General features: G+C 37.6%; 1 protein-coding gene across 1 annotated transcript in view; it reads left to right on the plus strand.

Annotated features, from left to right (window-relative positions):
• The window catches only part of Efhc2 (EF-hand domain containing 2), a 173,111-nt gene extending 153,358 nt beyond the window's left edge, over window positions 1–19,753 (plus strand). The window contains exons 14-15 of the mRNA XM_034485609.2: window positions 4,349–4,454; window positions 19,424–19,753. Of these exons, the coding sequence (XP_034341500.1) occupies window positions 4,349–4,454; window positions 19,424–19,531 (214 nt within the window). The 3' untranslated portion in view covers window positions 19,532–19,753. The remainder of the gene's footprint in view (window positions 1–4,348; window positions 4,455–19,423) is intronic.
• The last annotated feature ends 1,854 nt before the right edge of the window (window positions 19,754–21,607 follow it).

Here is a 21,607-nt window from a genome sequence, read left to right on the forward strand (position 1 = left end):
TGATCCATTCTGATTAACTACTTTCCAAGAACAAAATATTCTTCCCAGAAGCTGCAGCCAGTCTTATCTCTTTAAATTGAAAGATTATTTGTTCAACCACCGCCCCCTGGACCCCTTTTGGGGTATTCTCATATACATAAAGGTTTTCTGAGAGGAACTAGAAAGGAAACCTTGGAGTATCTTACCACATTAACTAATTGTGGTTAAGCCTGGCTTTGGAACTTGGGAAAAATAAAGTTTTTCATTTCATTACAATTTTTATACATATCTAAGATACATACACATGTATCAACAGTTTTGTCCTTTCTTATCATTTGATTCAAAAGTATGTCTCACAGATATCTTTTTAAATAGATAAACGATTAGATTCATTGAATCTTACATATCATGAGGTGGGCAGGAAAGTGGGGTGCAGTTAGGAGATAACTAGGAAACATGAGCAGATATCAAAGATAAAATCTAATAGGTCTTCCCATAGTAACTTGTAGAAATTTTTCTGAATTCTAACACAAATCAAATTCAGGCAAAGGGCTTCAGCTAAGATGCACTTTGGGAAAAGACCGTCCTAAGGGAAACAGTTATTTGAACTGAGTTTCCATGGACAAAAGGAGCAGAAGGCACAGAAGGCCAGCAGACCTGAAAGACCAGACAGGGAGCTTTCAGGTGATGTTTGTGGTCAAAGATGTCAGCAGGGGCCAAATTAAGTCAGCTCCTTTATACTGTGCTAAAGATCTCAGATAGTATTCTAAATGCAGTGGGAGGCCACTGGAGGATTTCAAGCAAGGTGTTAAGTGAATGGCTCTATATTTTAGAATGAGTTCTCTGATGGAGGGTAGACTGTTATAAGAGTAGACAGAAGAAATAAGCTCAAGGTCGGAAACTGTTGCTCTAATCCTGAGTGGGAAAGTGTTTTAAGATTAGGGGTTAGTGAAAGAAATGGGGAAGTGAGGTAGATTTATAATATGCTGGGTAGTTGTAACTCACAGACTGCTCAGTAGATTGCATGTGTGAGGAATGAAGTTGGATGTGACCCTCGATCTAGTTGGGAAGTATATTGACTGGTTACCATATTAGTGAAATACAACAATTCTCAATTCTAAGATTGAATGAATGCCCTCTGGAAATCATGGTGTAGGAAATTTCCTGACAATTACATTGTCTTCTGTAAGAACAAATAGAAACACTTATTTCACTGGTGATTAGAGCTAGTTTCCCAGTCTTTTAAAATAGCACGTGTTTTTAAAATATCTATATTTGACTACCATATCTTAAATCTTCAAAGGAATCCGCCTTGAAGTTTAGACTCATTGCTTATATTTTTTACTTCTCTTTTAAAAATAACATATCTAGCCCAAGAAATGGCTTAGTAATTAAGAGTACTTGCATCAGTTCTAGAAGACCTTAGTTTGTTTTCCAACACTCATAGAGAGCTCCCACCTCCTTGTAACTCCAGTTCCAGAGCATCTGATCCCTTCTTTTGGCCTCCACTGTTACACACCTACACAGGCAGACATATATATACACATGCACATACGTTTTAAAAGGTTTTTTGGTTGTTTTTTTTTTTATCATATCTAAAACTAACGGCTGGGTCTTGCTTCACTCATGCAACCCTGTCTGGTTAGTTGCTCAATCAGAAGCCTTCGAGTCATTTTCAAACATATGTCCACCACCACTATTGTATATTTGTATACATGCCATATATATATATATATATATATATATATATATATATATATACATGTTTCTCTCTTCCTCTCTCTCTCTATCTGTGTGTGTATGTGTGTGCGCGCACACACTCATGCTCATCTGTATATAGTCTTTTAGGAAGCCTACATTCAAGTGACATCCAGAATGCACACTTCTTCACTATTGCACTTTTGTCTAAACCACCTTCATTTCTGTCTGGACTACTTGAGAGAGATTACTAACTACCCCCTGCCACTTCTGTGGTGACCCCAGTATTCTACTCATAGCAGATTGTTTGAATAGCTTTAAAAAATATATTAGGATTTATTTTAGTCTTGATAGACTGCTACAAGAATATGCTGTAGATTAAAACTGCTTTTTAAGAATTCTGGCAGGTGAGAAACTAAAAAATAAAGTGCCAACCTATTGACTCTCTGGTTGAGAATCCTCACTTGTTTCTTGAATGGCTCCTTCATGCTGTGTCCACACATGGCAGAAAGGAAGTTCTCTGCAGTCTTTTTGCTTCTATTCTATATTCTTATTTATTTCTGGTAGTTTGTGACAGGCTGTTACTATAGAGCCCAAGCTTGCCTCAAACTCATCATTCACTTTATTACCTTTATCTACCTTCTGGGTGCTGAAGTTACAAAACTGTGCTACTGTAACATACTCTTGTGAACTGGTTTCAGAAAGGCTTTGCCCTACACCTCACCTCCTATTACCATCACATTGGTGCTTAAGTCTCAGTGTAGGTATTTCGAAGGGACCTGACCATCTAAAATGTTGCAGGTCTTATAAGAAAACAATCCAGTAGCTCCTAGATTTTTCTTAGAAGAAAAGTCAAAAGATTCCATATGGTCTTCTTCTCTGACCTCAGGTCCCACTCAGACTATTAAGAAATGTTTTCTTCAAGATTCTCTGTAATGGAACACGTCTCACCAAACATCTTTAGTTGAGTTTTAGTAGTTCCCCAGAAACATACACAAATAAAAGACATACTGGTCCCACATTTTGACTGTAAATATGCTCATAAACATAGATGTCCTTTAAAAGAGTTGAAATGATGAGTGAGCCAAAACCCAAAGGATAAACAGTGGTAGGGGGCAGCATGTTGGAGTTGTATTCCAGAATTCTTGGCCAAAGAAAATGTACACAAAGAATTGCAGAATTCCCTTTCCTGTGTTTTACTTACTCTGTTTATTTTACTCTATTTAGATGGGTGAATCTCCATTACTTCAGCTTGTAACATTTTGGGTGCTGTGATTTCTTTTATGAATTTGTAAATATGAGCTATTGTTTTCACTTTGAAAAGAAAAGAAAAAGACCTTTTAATTACTTGTATACATGTTATTTTAACAGTCGAATCCTTGAGCAGTATGCTTGGAATGATATCTTTTTCATAACTTTATTATTTCCTTAAATATTGGTATAATGAGATCAATAAATAATAATTTGCCTTAAAAGGAAAAGTATCTTGAGGTATATTAAGAAGAAGTTAGGCACTCTTTGAGTCATTACAACAATTACGTTGAAATTATTATCTTAGTGATCAAAATTCTGTTATGTAAAGTTGAAGATGAATTTAAAACAGTACCCATAATTTAAGATTCATTAGTTTTGACCTAACTTTTATGGTGCATGATAATAATTCGTTATCCTTTGTTTTCAGTGAAAACTGCCGTGTTTTTCTGATTATAAATCGAAATCAATTCAGATGATACAGATTAGTCACAATAAGACTAGTCACAATAAGACAAAAATCATCATTTGACTTTCTAGAGATGGTTTTCTTATTATATAAGTATATTGTTACCATTGTCTCTATTGCTTTTTATATAAATATAAACCTAAAGCAGAATAAGAACTGTGTGTATGGAACTAGAGAGATGGCTGCCTGATTAAAAGTGTGTGTGTAGAACTCTTGCAACTACATTTGCTTTCTAATACCCATATCACGCAGGCCACAACTCCAAGCAACTTCAGCTTCAGGACGTCTAATGCCCTCTTATGGGCTCCATGGACACTGAACTTACGTTCATATACTCACACGTAGACTCACACAACACACATACATGTATAAGTAAAAATAATAAAAACAAAAAAATTTAAAAACTGTACATACTATTTTATAACCTTCTTTACACTCTATGTCAAGAACATATTTCTGTTACCTCTAACATGGACCTAAATAACCCCTTTCAATGGCTACATAACAAGTGGAAAAGATACCTTTTACTTTTCTTAAAAAGATAGCAGTAGTAAAAAGTTAGACTTAAATATTTAAACGGTATGCAATTTAAGAACTACAAGAGAGCTTCATTTTCTTAACATGTATCAACCACTAAAATAAAAAGCCTTTCAAATATTCTTAACAAAATGTAGTGGTGGTCTTAGCTACCAAAATTTGGAAACTACATCAAATGTTTATTGAACTTCTGCCAACTACTACCACTGGAAAATTAGGTGAGATCCCTGTTCTCAAAGAATATATATTCTGGGTGGATTAGAAGTAGATAATCAGCTAATAGTGAATGTTGATAACATTAGCTACTGAAGCATGCATGATAATATGTTAAAAGTTATATGCATGATAAGGTAAAAGTTAAGCTGTCATTGTGGTCCTGTATTCTGTAGACTGAATCAAATTATATGCTTTCAGGTTTGAAGACAAAGACCAACAAATAAATTATGAGATATTTTTCTCCCTCCTGAACTGGAGAATGAACCCAACACCTGATTTGCAAGCCCCGCCATACCTTAAAGAGGTAAATTTTATGCTTATTTTCGAAATGAACTATAGATGCCTCCGTTATATTTTTAAGATCATATATCTGTAAATTATTTTCCAGTGGAATGTACTAGCAACATCATTGTTCTTGGAAAGAGCATTTTCTGGGTATTTCTGTTGAAGGCTAATTCACTTTCCATGCTGAACAAACATAAGCTCTAAAAGAACAGGCTTTTCTCTTACAGCTGAATAATTTTTAGCCCCAGTTACATCCAATTATATAGAAAATGGGATAATAGGTTGCACTTATATATAGATATAAACATCTTATCAAGGGATTTTGGTAATATGATTATAATCTAGAATAGCAAATCTCAAATGATATCTATGTCAGTAACCCTTAGTATATCTATGGCTTTGTGTGCAGGTTTACCCTGTATGAAACAATAGAGTATGGGATTCACATTTTACACTGGAGCCAATCTGAAGAGAAAAATTAAATAGAAAAAAATGCTTGGTTAGGAAAAACAAAGTTCATGTGATCAGCTGGGGACCTTTAGCATCGTGGATTTATCTGTATTCTCTAAGATTATCTTTAATTGTCTTTAAGGAGAGGGTGGCCAGGTAGTATGTTGGGTTAATGTGTGGATCCCTGACTAGTTGTTGGGATGATGTATGTTCCATGTCTGTCTCGCCTCGGGGCTAGGGCCACTCGGGGGGGGAAAACAGAGACGCTGGAGGTTTGACTGTGCTCTTCCCACGCTGCCAGGCAGGCGTTGGGCTATGTGAAGCTGTAGGACCTTGCTCTGGGGGGTGTGGAAGCACAGTCTGAGGTCCCGTGGGGAGCCGGAGCTAGCTCATCTGGTTCTCAAGCTCTTATGCACCCAGGCACCACTAAAGGACACAAATCTATGGAGGGCTACAGCCTCCTCTCAGGAGCCTGGAGCCTGGGAACATGGCAAATGCCTACTGTCCCTTGCAGGGGACCCTGTGGAGTCAGCTGCTGGGTCACTGGGGTTCCAAACCTAGCTCAGCCAGAAGTCAGGCTGCCTTTCACAATCCTACAGTAGTAGTTTATTTGTATTTTAGCATGCTCCAGAAATTTTTTTTTTGAGAACTTCTCTTGATAAAGCGATTGTCATGTAGCTGGTAATCCCAGAATATAAGCATTTATTCTGTTTCTGCTGACCAGCTGATTCTGGCCTGAGCTTGCCTAGTGCCTCTGGCAATAGGCCTCTCAAGCATATAGCTTCTTAGGAGTATTAAGGGAAACCTTAGAACTTATAGTTGGTTGAGGGACAGTATTGGCCAATAGAGTTGGGGTAGAAATCTGGCTGTTCAATACACTTGCTCATCTAAACGATGTCAGGTGAATTAAATTTCAAACCTCATCCACTTGTAGCTATAACATCAACAAGCTTCTGATAAATGAAGCACTCTCAGCATATTCTCTGCTTTGGTCTGGCATTTGAAGATAATATCATCACTCTTTTTGAAGGAGTGTATTGCTAATGTGAAATCAGTACACTCATGTTTGGAGTTTGACTAGATATAGCATGAATAGGATGCTGTGGAATGAAAGTACCTATTTCTAAGTCAGAACAAGGAATAACACATCATCTTAAGGAGGTCTCATTTGACATTTCAGAGATGAATAATAAGTTAGTAATGTAGGATAGTAACATGGTGTGGTGATATGCAAAGGCATTTCTGAAGGAGTGGGCTGGGACATGTCCCAGCATGGCCCTGGAGAAACTCCTGTGGCTGGAGTAAAAGCTTACTGGGAAGACTGGAGAAGAATTAGGTTGAAGATGACTTTAAGGGTAGGTGAGCTTTGAATATTATTCTGGAATAACTGGAAGCCACTAACAAATATCTATTTTTATTTCTGGTTTTAAAATTTATTTTAATTACACACATTTATGCAATATAGTCTGGGAATTTGATATAAGTATACAATAAACAAACAGTGGCAATTAGCATTTCCAATGCAATCATTACTTTAAAAAAATAAAACAGGTTGCCATGCACTAAGTTCAATAAGTAGCTGAGAATAGCCTTGAACTTCTGGTCTTTGTGCTTTGTACTAGCATTATAGTCATACACCTGGCTCCATAATTCTTTTTCTATTATTTGCTACATTTTGCAGTACTGAAGATCAAATTCACGGCTGAGAAAGCTAGACCTTTGCTAGACAAGCATTCTAACTACATTTAGAATTGTAAGATATACCATTGACAAATTATAAGGACAAGAACAGCATGGTCAGGTCTGAAGTGGAAACCTAAGTGTTCTTTGGAAAGTCAGTTATGTTGGATGGTATTTTGCGGGGACAAACACATGAAGGAGTGTTTTCCTGAAGTGGACACAGGTGAAAGACCAAGGCAGACTTGTGAAGCAGAAACAGGAGAGAGGGTGTTCTGCTAAAGCAATTACATAAAAGGACATGTGATAAAGGATTCTTTGCTAACAACATACATGTATTGGCTCACCTTAGATTGCATAGTTGAGCTCTATTTGTCAAGACTCCATAGAGAGAAATACACTAAAAAAACTTCTGGTGGTGTGCTATAGTTTCTTGCCACTTTTGCAGACTTGGGCTGACTGGCAGAGTGATATCAGTTGAGACAGATGCATGTGCTGAGGCAAGACATTTGCTAAGGCAAGACCCATGGAGGATACATGATGATTCGAGGAAATATAGAAAGGGCTCAACACACAGTGACTGGAGGTTGAGCTTGACTTGCTTATAGAGCTAGCTGTACAATGTTTGTTGGTCTCGAATCTTTTCTGATCTTTGCTTCATTGAGAGAGGCATAGCTGAGAACTTTTCCCAGCCTTCCTGTTGGCCTTGGTACCTCCTGGTCACTCACGTCAAGGCTGAGGCTAGGTCATGCCACCACTGCTGATTCATGTTTGCTATCCTGACTCTACCAAACTGGACTGCTGGTATATCTGTGAAGTGTTTGTGATTTTCATACAACACAATTGGGTTCCTTTCCAAAGAACCATTTTTAAACAGGGCCACTTCCCCTGTATCCTTTCTTTCCCAATACCTCTGGTGATGGGCTAGAAGGGAGCTTAAAGTGTTTAAGAACCATAATTAAAAATAGATTTAGAAAAAAAAATAAAGTTACAGGCCATTTTAAGGGCAAGGCTATTGTGTCTACCCTGAATATTTGCAGATAATTTTTCCGTGTCATTGTTCCTAAATGTAATGCAACTGTTTTTTCATAATATATACATTTGGTTAGGTATAAGGTATCTAGAAGTGATTTAAAGTGTATGGAATGGGACTGGAGAGATGACTCAACAGTTATGAGTACGTGTGGCTCTTGCAGAAGACCCAGGTTTAGTTCTCAGCACCTACCCATTGGTCCATAACCATCTTTAATTCCAGTTCTCTGATGACCACTTTGGGTACCAAGCCTGTATGTGGCACACTTACATGCATTCACATAGGCAAAACACTCATACATATAAATTATTTTGTATTATTAAAAGTGTGTGGAAGGATGTATGTAGTTTCCACATAAGTATAGTGCCATTCTATGTAAGGACTTGAGCATGCATGAATTTTTATGTTATGGGTGAGTTATACTATAACCTATCTACTTTAGATACTGAAGGACAAGGTGCTCACTGTTTTAAATTATTTACCACTTATTCTGGTTATACTCTTTTTCCTAACAAGCTCTGAATGATGTATGTCCTTACTGATTGACAACTTTTCTTGTTCTTTTCCTTGCTTTCTGTTTCTCTTTTCTCCCTTCCTCCTTTTAGTCCACCACCCAATTAAGTGTTAAGCATTTCAGTATTGTTGATTCAGAAATGTGGTCATACTATATGCATTTATTTATCTGCTTTTCCTACTTCATTATGGAGAATTTTTCCAGTTCAATATGCATAGACCTAAGTCATTCTTGAATAGGTATAGTGTGGTTATGTAACAAACAATTTAGCCTGTCATTTCCCTGTTGAGAGGCATTCAAATTGTTCCTATAATTTCTTGCTTCTGAAAATGTGGTATCTTGTTACTTTAATTTTTATTTTCCTAATGACTGTTGAGCTTGAATAAAATTTAATCACCATTTGTGCTACAATACACAGTAAGAAAAACATTTTTCCACAACTCAGTATGCACATTATAATGGAACAAAAGTTTCATAGAAAATTACTATTTTAGTTACATATGGAACAACATATTTTCTCCCCTCTCCTCTTTTCTCTTCTTCTTCCTACATTTCTTGTTTTCTCCTGTTTGAATGTTGTTCCCAAATCATTAAGCTGATTTCTTCACACACAGAAGAATCACCACCCTGTATGGGAAGGCCAAAAATGTTCAGTAGTTACACCTCCACAATGTTATCATCTATCATCTCTGTTGCCTGAGCCCAGGACCTAAAGATAGTATATAAATAGTATATAAATTGCCAATAGTATATAAATCCAGATAGTATATAAAATGCAGCACCATAGACTTGAGTTCAAATCATTTTTTCCACTGTCAACTGAATGACTAGTACAAGTTTCTCAAACTTTTTCCATTTCAAAAAAAAAACGTTGTAAAAAGTATTTCTTTCATTAAGGTTGTTGTGGGGATTAAGTTGATATACATGGGCACTTGGAACAGCAGTGAGGGCTTTAATGTTAGGTCCTCCTATTGTTTATAAAATGGGGCTTTGTCCTAGCCCTGAGTTTGGAATGATGAGATTAAAGTCAAGGAATGGCAGGCTGATCATCTGTATGGGAATAGGGTCTGGGTGGATTCCCAAGGTCAGAAAACTGCTTACTAACTCTGGTATAGGAGATGGCCAGTTAGCTGGCTTTTACTAACTTCCAGAGATGATGTGAGTATCTCTCAGGAGGTTATCAGTATTTCCACCATTCAGAATCTAGATGTTTATATCGTGAGTTGAATGTTTTTCTGCATGATTTCTTCCGTGTAAGAGCATTGTAATTTTTAAAAGGTCCTCTTGGCTGATTGAGCTGAGTAGATTTTAAATGTCTATATCATTGTTAACTGATACGGTGTCTCACATTCTCCTGTTATTGTAACAAAATTTTGTGATGAAAGCAGATTCAGTTAGAAGGGGGTTATTCTGGATTATAGAGGAAATCAAGGCAGAAGGTACTTCAAACAGCTAGTCATATCACATATACAGTCAAAAGCAGAGTGATGACCACAGATTTCTGCCAAGCTCCCCCTGCCCCTTCTCTCCACTTACACAGAACCAAGACCCCCACCTTAAGGTCCTTCCCACCTTAGTTAACAAAATCAGATTTCTACCATAGACATGTCCATGGGCCCACTGCCTAGGTGACACTAATTTCCATAAAGTTGTTGACTCACACTAGCCTTCACAGTGACATTTTGGATAGAAGTTTGGAATGCTTCTTTATTCTAGCCTGATTAACTTTGGTGCATGGGGTGGGCAGAGAGAGGACAGAGGCCAAGGATAAGAGTAGTAGCTATAGTTAACTAGAGACTGAATAGGTAGCTGGGTACATATGATATAGGATTGGACAGATGGGTCATCTAGGAGTTCCAACAAGGAATTTAGGTATTAGCACCAGTTAGCAAACAGAAGGGTTCGTTTAGCCAGCTCTCAAGTTTTTGTGGGGATGATTTAACATTAAGGACTATTGACTGAAGTGCATACAGGGTCAAGGGAATCAAACAGGCAAATGAAACAATTGTATACTAGTAAAAGGGCAAAGATATTATTCTAGGGCCTAGAGAAGCATGGAGGAACCAGTGTTACTGAAGCATATCTAGAACTAGAGCTGTAGGCAGAGGGTAAATACTGTCCCACTATGAATACCATCAAACCATGGCCCAGCAGAAAGAGCAAAGGGAAATGGAGGAAGTCAACACTCTAATCTCTGACTCAACTTACTTTCCCAGACTCTGACAACACTTCTCTTTGTCAAACTCCACCTTGAAACCAGAGAGCACAGAGCCTCCGTGATGTGGTCTACATTGGAATGCCTTCCCAGGGCAGAGAGTAGAATGAATGAAAAGGTCTCAAGGGCAAATAAACAATGACCCAGTCCTCTCTGTTGCAATAAAAAAAAAGAATTTGCTTAGGAGAGCAAGCCTATTAGCCAGATCTAAAGTTTTACCTAGACTAACAGCTTCTGTAGCATGGTTGTGTTGCAAATCAAGACCAGTCCTCCAGAGTCAGATGTGGCCTCTCTACACATAATGGTTAAGTAGCTTCAGTTAATACAAGTAAAGTCCAGCAACAAACAAGCAATCCTTGTTATAGCCAGTTGAGCTACGGTTAGCCCTACTATCTTACGGCGAGAAGCTGTTCCTGCGTGGATAGATGCAAGTTGAGTGTTACCAACTATCCTGACTGCTGGCTGTGACTCATAGCCACTTGCCTGTAGCCTGGTTGGGGGAGGAGCGTACTACTCCTTGTATAGTTCATTTGCCCAGACACTCAGCACTGAGAATGTTGCCCAAAGTGCTATCATAACCTAGAGACCTCAATTTCCATTCTATTGTGCTTGTTTTCATATGTGAGAATATAACAGACTGGCTTTTACAATTTAGAGCCTGTTTGATTAATCTCATAAGTCACATTTTGTACACCCTATCAGTTCTTGTATAAACTTTGTATACTGTAAGACTTATCTTTCAACATTGCTGAGAAAAGTTGGACATAGATTCACTTTATGAGGATTATAACTGCAGAAATATCAGTTGACCCAAGGACTCCCTCTCATGGCAGGCTGATATACAGCAGTAGGAAGTAAGAGGCTGTGGGTGTACCTTGGGATATGTCTTTGAATACCCCATTTGTTAAGGGTCACCTTTTTGACATTTTATTGTCCCCCCAAACCTTGCCAAATAAGTATCATTCTCATTTTGCAGATAACAAAGACTCAGACATTCATAAAAGTAAGGAATATATTATCATGGGTAGTGCCAACTGGTTTTTGTTTGTTTTAATTTTTGTTTTGCTGTTTTTTGGGGGTGTTGGGTTTTTTGCCTTGTTTGTTTGTTTGTTTGTTTTTGTTGGAGTGTTATTATCCTGGAACTCACTATTCACATTAGGCTAACCTCGAACTCATAGCCAGTTTCTGCATCCTGAGTGCTGGAATTCAAGGTGTACATCACAATGCCTGGCAAATCAAAGTTTTCTACTCTCTTTTTGGCAATTTTTTTCAAAGTCATTTCTAATACTTGTGGTAAAATTTAACAGTTGAAATACAGGGTTAATATATGTTCTCATTATGTTAAAATGACTAGCAAACCCACACTGATTGTCTAACGTCAAACAGTAGCCCAGTAGAAAATGATAATTGGGAGATCTGTTATGATATAAAGCATTGACTGACATGTACTTGAGTAATAGCAAACCTATCACTAATATTTACAAAAAAACTCAAGTCTCCTCAAAAACCTACATTTGTCTGAATGCATTTTTAAGAAAAGAATCCCTGCTTGGAAGCCACACCAATGTTCAGCTCAGATACAGATGCTAGCTCAACCAAAGGGAAGCAGCTATGAAACATTGGATATAAGGAGACACATGGATAGGAGTATAAGTGAATCCCACTCCACAAATGAACTCTTTCTCTTATTTTAGGATGTTCTTGATTAGCTCAAGAAGTATTTAGAAAATCCTTTTTTCAAAATGAACTTCCATTTGGTTTGCTAAAATTTAATTGCTTTCATGGTTTTATACTCAAAGTGATTATTTCTAAGGCTGCAGAAAGTCCACGGAAGGAAGAAAGGAAGGAAGGGAGGGAGGGAGGGAGGGAGGGAGGGAGGGAGGGAGGGAGGGAGGGAGGGAGGGAGGGAGGGATGGATAGAGAGAAAGAAGGGAAGGAGGGAAAGAAAGATGTTAGAAAGAAAGAAAGGAAAGGAAAGAAAAAAGAAAAGGAAAATTCTATATATTTGTAGATATGTCACATAGAAATAATCCTTTCTGAAAAGGAAAGAAATAAAATTCTTTTCCAAGAGAGTTGAGGGAGTAACATGGTACAATCACTAACATGACTCTATCAGCCTTCCATTTGGGAAGAATAAAAATAACCCTATTGCAGTGAAGCATGCACTTTAATTGGCTCCCAATCTTTACCCCACGTGCATCTGGTGGCCAGTACTACAGTAGAATTTTTTAAGCTAGAAGAAGACATAATCCAATTAAATTTCCTTTTAAAAATGTCAAAGCAAATAAATCCAGGGCCTATTATCTCACACGCAGCTTTACTATTCCCACTGGGTTTTCATCTGGGTTTTTGCTACTCACTGGGTTTTCATCTGTTGCCATCTTCTCCTCTCATTTCAGGGTGATGGTGTGTGTGTGTGTGTGTGTGTGTGTGTGTGTGTGTGTGTGTGTGTGTGCTCGTGTACATAGATAGGCAGCTACAGTTTTCCCTATTGATGAATAAGTAATTTACCACTAACTTCTTTGACATCCTAAGTAGCTCTAGTGACAACCCGCTTGGAGTGTTATAGGGCACTCTTGGAGGCATTGATTCTGAGCCATTTGTGGTTTTTCTGTTGCTGACTTTCACTCTGTGTTCCTTAGTTCTTCTTTCTAGCAGAAAACGATGTGTGACACATACTATTTAATGCTCCAGGGTACATTAAGTTACCTTGTGAGATTTGAGTGTTGTCTCTCATTTTATCTGTAAGTCACCCTGGAGACTGGATTTACTTACAGTTTGCCTGGAAGTTGCTTTATTCCAATATCTGTTAGTAACTTTCATATACATGTTCTTAACTTTGATAAATGTAAAGCTGCTTTTTGCCTTTAGAAGCAGAGGTGGAAACAAGGATTTTGTTGTTGAGTAGTTGAAGGGAAGAAATTAACACACCCAGAAGAGGTTAGAAAGAGTGGCAGAGGAAGAGAGGGAATTACTAAAGGGTATATAGTATGAAACTAGTTACATAGGGAGATAGATGTTGCTCGGTGGTTCTGGGAAATGCTAGGATCTAACAGAAACATGTACCGCAGAATTATCCTGGTCAAGGTATAAGGGAACCATAGCATTAATCTCTCAGTCTCCCATAGGCTTTCATTGATTGAGGGCTGTTCTTCAACGTAGAGGAAAGGAAATAATTCCCTGGCACTTGCTGCTTGCCCTAGGGGCAGCCAAAGTAAGCCTCAGAGGTCAACAAGAAGCTTGGGGTAGAGGAATAGAGATACTGCTAGTTGGAAGTCAGGCTTGATATGAGCTAGATTTGGAAGAGTAAGAGGCTAGGAAGGAGCACTAGCAGAGCCTGTGACATAAAAGATTCCAAACATGTGCTGTCAGGAGCCTGTCTTACAGAGATGCAAGCAGACGTATCCTCATCTGGAATGGAAGGCAAATTATCAGTAGATGAGCCTTCTTTTTGGTGTAGGATTACCATGCACGGACAGTTATTCCCCTGTTCAATGGCTGGGAGTGTAACTCTACAGTAGAGCACTTGCCTAGCATCTGCAAGACCAGGCTTCTATCCTCTGCAAGAAACTATCCACATTAAAAACTTACTGCCGTAAGATAAACACTGTGTGATCTGTAGTTTGCATTTACTAACTAATGTAGAAGGAATAAAAAAATCAATTATTTTTAACTCACTACCCAGATTTTCATAAAACTTCTATAATTTTTGGAATGCTTGCAGATTTATTCAAAAGAACAATAAATAGGTCATTATTAGTTTGGGGATTTTGTAGATACTCCCAAACCTGTTTCTTTAAAACACAAACAATAACAAAAAAAAAAAAAAGGAACCAGCCATGTGCCACAAAGTATAGGCAAAATTATAAATATAATGCCTGTCCTTCTGCTTCAGTGATATCCGTAATCCCATTGACTGGATCTTTGAAATCCTCTCTGCATCTAGTCCTCTTTCCATGCCAAATTTGATTCCTGAGTCTATTTTCAGATAATACCTGAGACAGCCTCCCTAAAATTTGTGGGTGGCAGTGGATGAATCCTACTCCATAGGGTACCCCACATGTCTCTGTGGTATTTATCAGAAGTCACTCCAACTAGGAACCTAGGGATTGGTAACAAAGGAGAGAAAGAAATGATGGTGGGAGATGGTATTGAATAGAAACAAAGCACAGCTTGATTGAAGACTGAAAAGCTCTGCAGGGGCCTTGGGGTTCAAAGTGGTCAGGATTTAAAGAAATGGACTGATGTTATTTTTTTCCCCCAAGTTACTCCTCATTTGAAATCTGGATATTTGTTTGAGTTTCATTTTTCTTATTAACCTGTTGCTAATAAATTTGGTTTTCATATCCAAATTCTTGAGTTATTATTTCAGTATAAATTCCTACCATTTTTCTCTTTGATTGGTAGCATTTACATCATAATCTCCTGCTAAAAAGCAACATAAACTACAGCTGCTTTTTGAGCCTAGTAAGATGAGGGAGAATTATTAATACTGACTTGTTTCATGAGTAATAAGCCCATCATAACTATATGAGTGGCACGATATGTTTTATTTTTTGTATTAAATTTTTATTTTAAAAGATAATGCTTTTGAATGGGTTTGTTGTTGTTTTCTATTCCTCTGTGCTGAGATTAAATTCTAACATGCCACCTAAGAATAGACATTGGTTTAACTTTTAGAAAACTTTCAAGAATGGGAATTATTTTAAGATATTGGGAATTGAATGACTTATTGAGCTCATCTTTTATTGATTAAAATCCTGTACTTACTATACCAGGGTGACTCCCTAATAGCTGGTATAAGGGAGAGCATATCGCTAAGGTCCAAGTGGTATGGACTGTACAGAAACCCTTTCAAATCTGTATTGCCACCATCTCTCTGAAGCATCACTTCCTTCATACTGCCAATTGGTGGTTTGGGCTCTACAACTCCAAGAGACCCAAAGCTCTCTGGCCTCCTAAGGCACCTGTAGTCATGTACCTTCTTTTCCCCGATGCTTAATTAGAATAGTATTTTAAGAATTACATTGTTTTCTGCTTAACTTTCCTTCGTGAAAATAGTGACTAAATGTTACTAGGTAGGATGTGAACCAGATGCTTGTGAATAGGCCCACTCCATTTCATGGATGGTAGCATAATACATAAACATAGCTTTGGAGCTTCATTGCTAGGGAGACCATTCAGTCTCCTCCCCTGCTGACTTGTGATTTAGTTGCAGAGGAATTCATTCATGCTGTGCCTCAATTTCCTTTTTTTTGTGGACAGCTATTGCAGTAACATCTACCTTTTAGGAATTTTCTGTGACAAACTCTTAATAGTTGTTACCATATAGTAAATGTCTAATATATTTCTTGTTATTGCTATACTAGGTATTTTTAAGGCATAACCCTGCAAAAATCTGTGACTAGTTCACAACTATAATGTGTCTCTTAGATTCAGATTTTATTTCCCAGTTAAAGATGGGAGTACTTGGTGCTCTTCTGATTCTCTATAGTGTTATTGGTTGCTATATCCTGAGAGATCACTCACATACCAGTGACACTTGAATTTTTATACATTTCTGAACTCTAGCTCTATACTACATAGAACTGTATTTCCAGGATTGACCAGAACCTCTCTGGTTTTGGTGTCTATTTTTAATCAGGTCTTTGAGAATTTTGTACAATGTATTTTTAATCATATACATTCCTTCCCCCCAATATCCCACATTCCTATCCACCCAACTGTATGTCCTCTTTCTTAAAAAAAGAAGCATCTAATTTGTATTGCCCTTATATTCTTTGCTGTGTGTGGCCTTCCATTAGAAAAATCCATCTACCAAGAGCCACACCCTTAAAGAAAACGGACTGCTTTGCTACCAGTAGCTGTCAGTAGCTAATAGCTCTTCAGCTAGGAATAAGACTTTGTGTCCACCTCTCCTCTACATGCTGGGATTTTGACTAGCTTGAGCTTGCACAAATTTTGTGCCTTCTGTCACAACCACTATGCCTTGACACACGTACCTGCTATGTCTGAAAAACAAAATTATACTTATAATCATTCACTGCTTCTGATTCTTATAGTCTTTCCACCCCCTCTTCTTCAATGATCTCTGCACCATAAAAAGGAGGGGATGTGATATAGATACCCATTTAGGGCTGAGAAAAAGGCTCTATCTTGATGTCCCATGAGCATATGAAATTAAGTCGATTTTTGTACTGGGTTTCTCCCTCATTTCTTCACTTAAAATAACTAAAAACTTCTATCCTGCTTTTTTTGTTTGAGGCTTACCTTATACCAGTGTGACTTCAGCTTCAGCTTACCTATATACATTTGTAATTACCTTTTGAGGTATAGAGAGTTAGGATGCCAGCATATCTTTCTGTGAGGGCATATAGATCAACCCTGACATTTCCCCTTTCTTTTCATACCATTTCAAGTCTTGGGCTTTGAGGTGTTTTGCTTAGAATCTTTTTTAGCTAGCTCCTAATTTGGAGCCCTGCTTCATCCCTCCTGGTTCATTTCTCCTGGTTCATCCCTCCTGGTTCTGGCAAAGTCTGGTAATCACTAGCATCTAGCAACTTATCTTGTCAATTTCCAATCGCATTACTGTTGTTCTTCTGGCTATGACCGATTAGCAGCTTTTCCTAGTTGAATTATAGCCTCAAGTATGAACTAGTCCAGAAGGCTTAAAATTTGACCCCAGGTTCTTCCTTCCAACCACCCATTGACACTCTGCATTATATGCCCTAAACAAAACTGGACTATTTGACCTTTTAATGCAATGAGTTATTGAAGTCACTGGAACTTTGCTTATACGTTTGACTATAGATAGAACACCCTTTGGTGTTTCAACCCTGTACTGTCCTGGTGCTATAATCACTAGCAGTAGCAGTACTGGATCAATATACCTCTAGAACACCATCACAAAAAGTCATCTAGCCTTTGCCTGTGCTTCTGTGACAGTTTTTGACTCTAGATATTAGTGTAATGCTAATGAATGGTTAGAACCTCTTATATAGCCATGGGTGTAAGTTAGTGCTTGTCTAGCATGTGAAGCCTCAAAAGTGAAACCCAGCACTGAAAAAAGAAAACATAGAGTGAAGAAGAAATAGAGCATTGTATATAAAACAATCTTGAGAGTAGCATTAGTTGTAGACTTTCTCCCTGGTTGGTCCTAACATTGATTATCCATTATAGCTTATGTAAAGAGTTTGTGTGTATATGTATGTGTACACATACAGACACACTTAGCAACACTTAATCATCACTAAGTGATGTTCTGAGAAGTATGTCATCAAATGATTTCATTGTTGTAAATACCTAGAGTAGGCTTTACATGAACTGAGATGTTTCAATGAAGCACATATATATTTATATAGAAATAAATAAATATATTTATATTTGAGTACATATGGTATATATAGCCTGTTGTTCTAGGACCACAATGAAAAATACAACACAAGATCAAACATGAGAAAATTATGTAGTCAGGACATGTAAACACAAGATTATGGGGCTGAGGCTGCCCTGTCAATCTGAGTTCAGTATTCAGAAACCCCAGGATGGAAGGAGAGAACTGATTTTCACAAGTTGCCCTCTGACCTCTACAAGCATTCCATGTCATAGATTTGTGTGTGCAAGTATGTGCATATACACATAAATACAATGACTTTTTTTTTAAAGTGAATTATAATTGTGTTGTGCTTTTATTGACTGGCATTGGGGTTGTGGTTTGCTTATCTCACCACACACAAGTGAATTATGTGTTGTGCCACAAGATGATAGCAATAGTAGCAGTGGGCTACTGTAAGAATTTATCAGCTCTATTGTGATCCTTCAGGTTTTGTTGTTTGTTTGGGGGGCTGGAGTTTTGTTTTGTTTTGTTTTGTTTTTTTTTTTTAAAGGAAGGTGTGGGATTTGAAAGTGGTTTTGTTTTGTTTTGTTTTGTTTAGATATCACTAAATATAGCTCAGGCAAGATAAGGCTTACTCTGGAATACTAGCTAACTTCAAACTCAAAATTCATCTAAGCCTCCCAGGCTCTGAGATTAGAAGTGTATAGCATCAATCCTGGCTACCATCATAATATTATGGGACCGCTGTCATTTGTACAGTACATTATTGATACAAAACATTATTTTGTAGTACTCCACTGTATATAAGATATACCTAAGCATAGCGTGAGCAACCTACTGCCTTTAATGGTTTATTGAGGAAGCAGTAACCAAGCAGCTGGTTGAAATACCATTTTGGATATAAAAACTTGAGTTCTCAATACTGCATGAAGCAACCACTGCATTAATACTGCCTAGCTCCCAGCATTTCAGTGTTTCACAAGTTCACAAGACACACTGATTTTTTTTTTCTTGTCCTTGGATCTGTAAGTCAGTCAGCTGGGTCTGGCTCATGATTATAAGTTGGGCCTTGTCTTCTCCATCTCTGTCATTCTAGAACTAGCACATCTGCCTTTCATGCAAAAGTCATAGCCATTTGTATGTTCATGTCTCTCTAAGGGACAGGAAAACTCTCCTTTTCCCCTTCCCTCTTTCTCTTCCTCATCCCCCTTTCTTTCTTTGCTTGCTCCTCCTCCTTCATTAATTTATCATTTCTTCCTTTTCCATAGAAAGGGCTGCAGTTACATGGTAAAGACTGGGGACATGTAATTCTAATACAGAGGGGAAGCAAACAAAAGCAAGACTATGCACTTCCTCAAAGTCCTTCTGATATCTAAGTAGAATGTGGAAAGCTCTATTCTTTTCTTTAAAATGAATTGTGTGTGTTTGTGTGTGTGTGTGTGTGTGTGTGTGTGTGTGTGTGTGTGTGTGTGTGTGTGTGAGTGTGTGTTAGGAGCCTGTGAAGGTCAGAAGACACTGTTGGGTCCCCTGGAGCTAGAGTTATGGGCAATTGTAAGCTACCATGTATGTATGTGCTGGGAACTAAACCGGAGTCTTCTGCAAGAGCAGTAAATGCTATTTCCCACTGAGCCACCCATCTCTCCAGCCCAGAAACAACTTTAACAAAAGTTTATTTAAAGATTTTTTTAAAATGTAGCACTGAAGTTTAAAAACTGAACTTTGAAATGTGGCTATAATTGTGTACATGTTTGTTTTCTTTCCAGAAATGTGAAGACGTTTGGATGGGAATGCCATCACCTATTCCTGTGAAATACGTTAGGTACTTAGACTTTTTGATCGATGTGTATGGCTTAGAGGAGAACTTGCTATGAAGGTTTTGATCAACTCTCTTTGATTGACTGTTCTCATTATGCCATGTTTATTTTAATAGATATAATTTCATTAAAAACAAACAAAAATAAGAAGCAAGGTTTGTATTAAATGGAAATCCATAAACCACAATTAATTTTCTTTGTCACTGTAGTTCCTCAGAACAGCTTGTTATATTGCTAATGTACCAGGACTATTAAAAATACCATTTAAAACATTGTTGACCATTGTATTGTATGTATTATTTATGAATGCCAAAGACTCATACAATAATTTCCATCTAATATAATTTGATTCATTGCAATGTGAAAAGAAAATGACTTTTGACAGCTATGCACGACAATATAAAATCAAATTATATCAGAGCAATAAGTTGTGATTCTGTTAAACATTTTTGAAATCTTTTTGACACATGTTTATTACTTACATAATTAAGTTTTGTAGCAATGCACCTCATCAAAATAATTCTCAAACCTCTCTAGAGTGAGTGTGTTTATTTTCTAAAGTTAGTGAAGTTATGGGGAAAAAAGAACCTTCTCTCTGCAAACACACACATACACACATACACACATATTTAGGAGAGAAATTAAAACATATGCTGTGTTTATACTCTTAGTGTCTTTTAATATCTAAACTCAGCTTCTTTGCTTAGGAATATATGCATGTATATATAATTAAGACAAAAATGTATTATACCCAAATTATTTAAGGATATAATTATGGAAGGTTTTGGGGAATTGTTTTGCTTCATTTTACATACTTACTACCAGCCTCTCAACCTCCAGCCCCAAGGTTTAAGTAGTTTAAAATTACAATGGATCTCTCCTGCGTTTCCCTGGTTTGAATTTTTCCCCCACACAGCAGTACTCTTGTCATACAGCATCTATCTGATTACAACCTATCACAGTGGAGCTTCAGTGTCCGGAAGTCTTCCCTATGCCATACCAGCCCCAAGTGCTGGGTGCTAAATATCATAAATGTATTTGTTTCAAAGGCAGTGGGAGTCTATCAAGAAAAGACTGTGCTGGTTAGGGGTCATCCTAAGAAGAAGAAAAGGATTCCAGGCCATTTCAAGGTCCCCTTGAAAGAAGAAGGGGAACTCCCTTTTCCTTCTTTCATTCTACACTTGGAACATTCCCTTATCCCCAAATGAGTTGGCACCTACTTATTTTTTTTCCTATTTTTTTATTGGATACTTTATTTACACTTCAGATGCCATCCCCCTTCCCCATCCCCCCTTAGAAAACCCCTACCCCATGCCCCCTTTTCCTTTTTGCATTTATACATTTTTAAAAATGTTAATCAAGGGCTTTATAAGTTTGGTATTGCTCAATCAAAGGTGTAACCCACTACCCAACCTAGATATATCAACTATCTTTGACTGGTGGAGACACGTTAATGTCTGCCTCCCTGTCTCCCCCCTCTATCTCTCTTTCATCACCTAGCTTCTCCTCTCTTTCTTATCCTCCTCTCCTTACTCCTTCTCTTCCTCTCAGTACTCCTCCCACCTTAGCTCCTCCTACATATCACCCTTCCTGTTAAAATAAAACTTTTCTCTCAAAATTGGCACCTACTTATATCATCAAGTTTGCTTCACAACAATGGCTCTTTCATTTTCTTTTAATCAAAACTAGCCAGTAAATTACTTCTCTCCATAAACCCAGGACAATTCCACGTGCACCATTAGAATTGGTCTCATAGAGCCATGTATTAAAATAGTATTCACAAGTTAGATACTAGAACAGTGGGCCCATAAAAGTCTAATTTTGATGACTTGATTTTTGTCCCAGTTTTTAAAAAAGGCAACCAACAATGCCAAGCTATTTTGTCATTTTAAGGTTTTTCTACTTTCCAGAGAAGAAGTTTTTAGAAGGGATGACACTTGCCTAGAAGCTTACAGGCTGACACATCTGTCACCTCCTTATTCAACCTCTCACTCAGTTATCTTTCCCTTGTTTGACTGTATAGATAATTTAGCCCTTGTGCAGACTTTGTAATTCACTCAAGAAGCCAGAAGCAAAGGAAGTCAACCAATCATAGTGTGCCTGAGTTCATGGGGTGACGACTATTTATCCTAT

Source organism: Arvicanthis niloticus, chromosome X (assembly GCF_011762505.2).
Source record: "Arvicanthis niloticus isolate mArvNil1 chromosome X, mArvNil1.pat.X, whole genome shotgun sequence".
Taxonomy (NCBI): Eukaryota; Metazoa; Chordata; class Mammalia; order Rodentia; family Muridae; genus Arvicanthis; species Arvicanthis niloticus.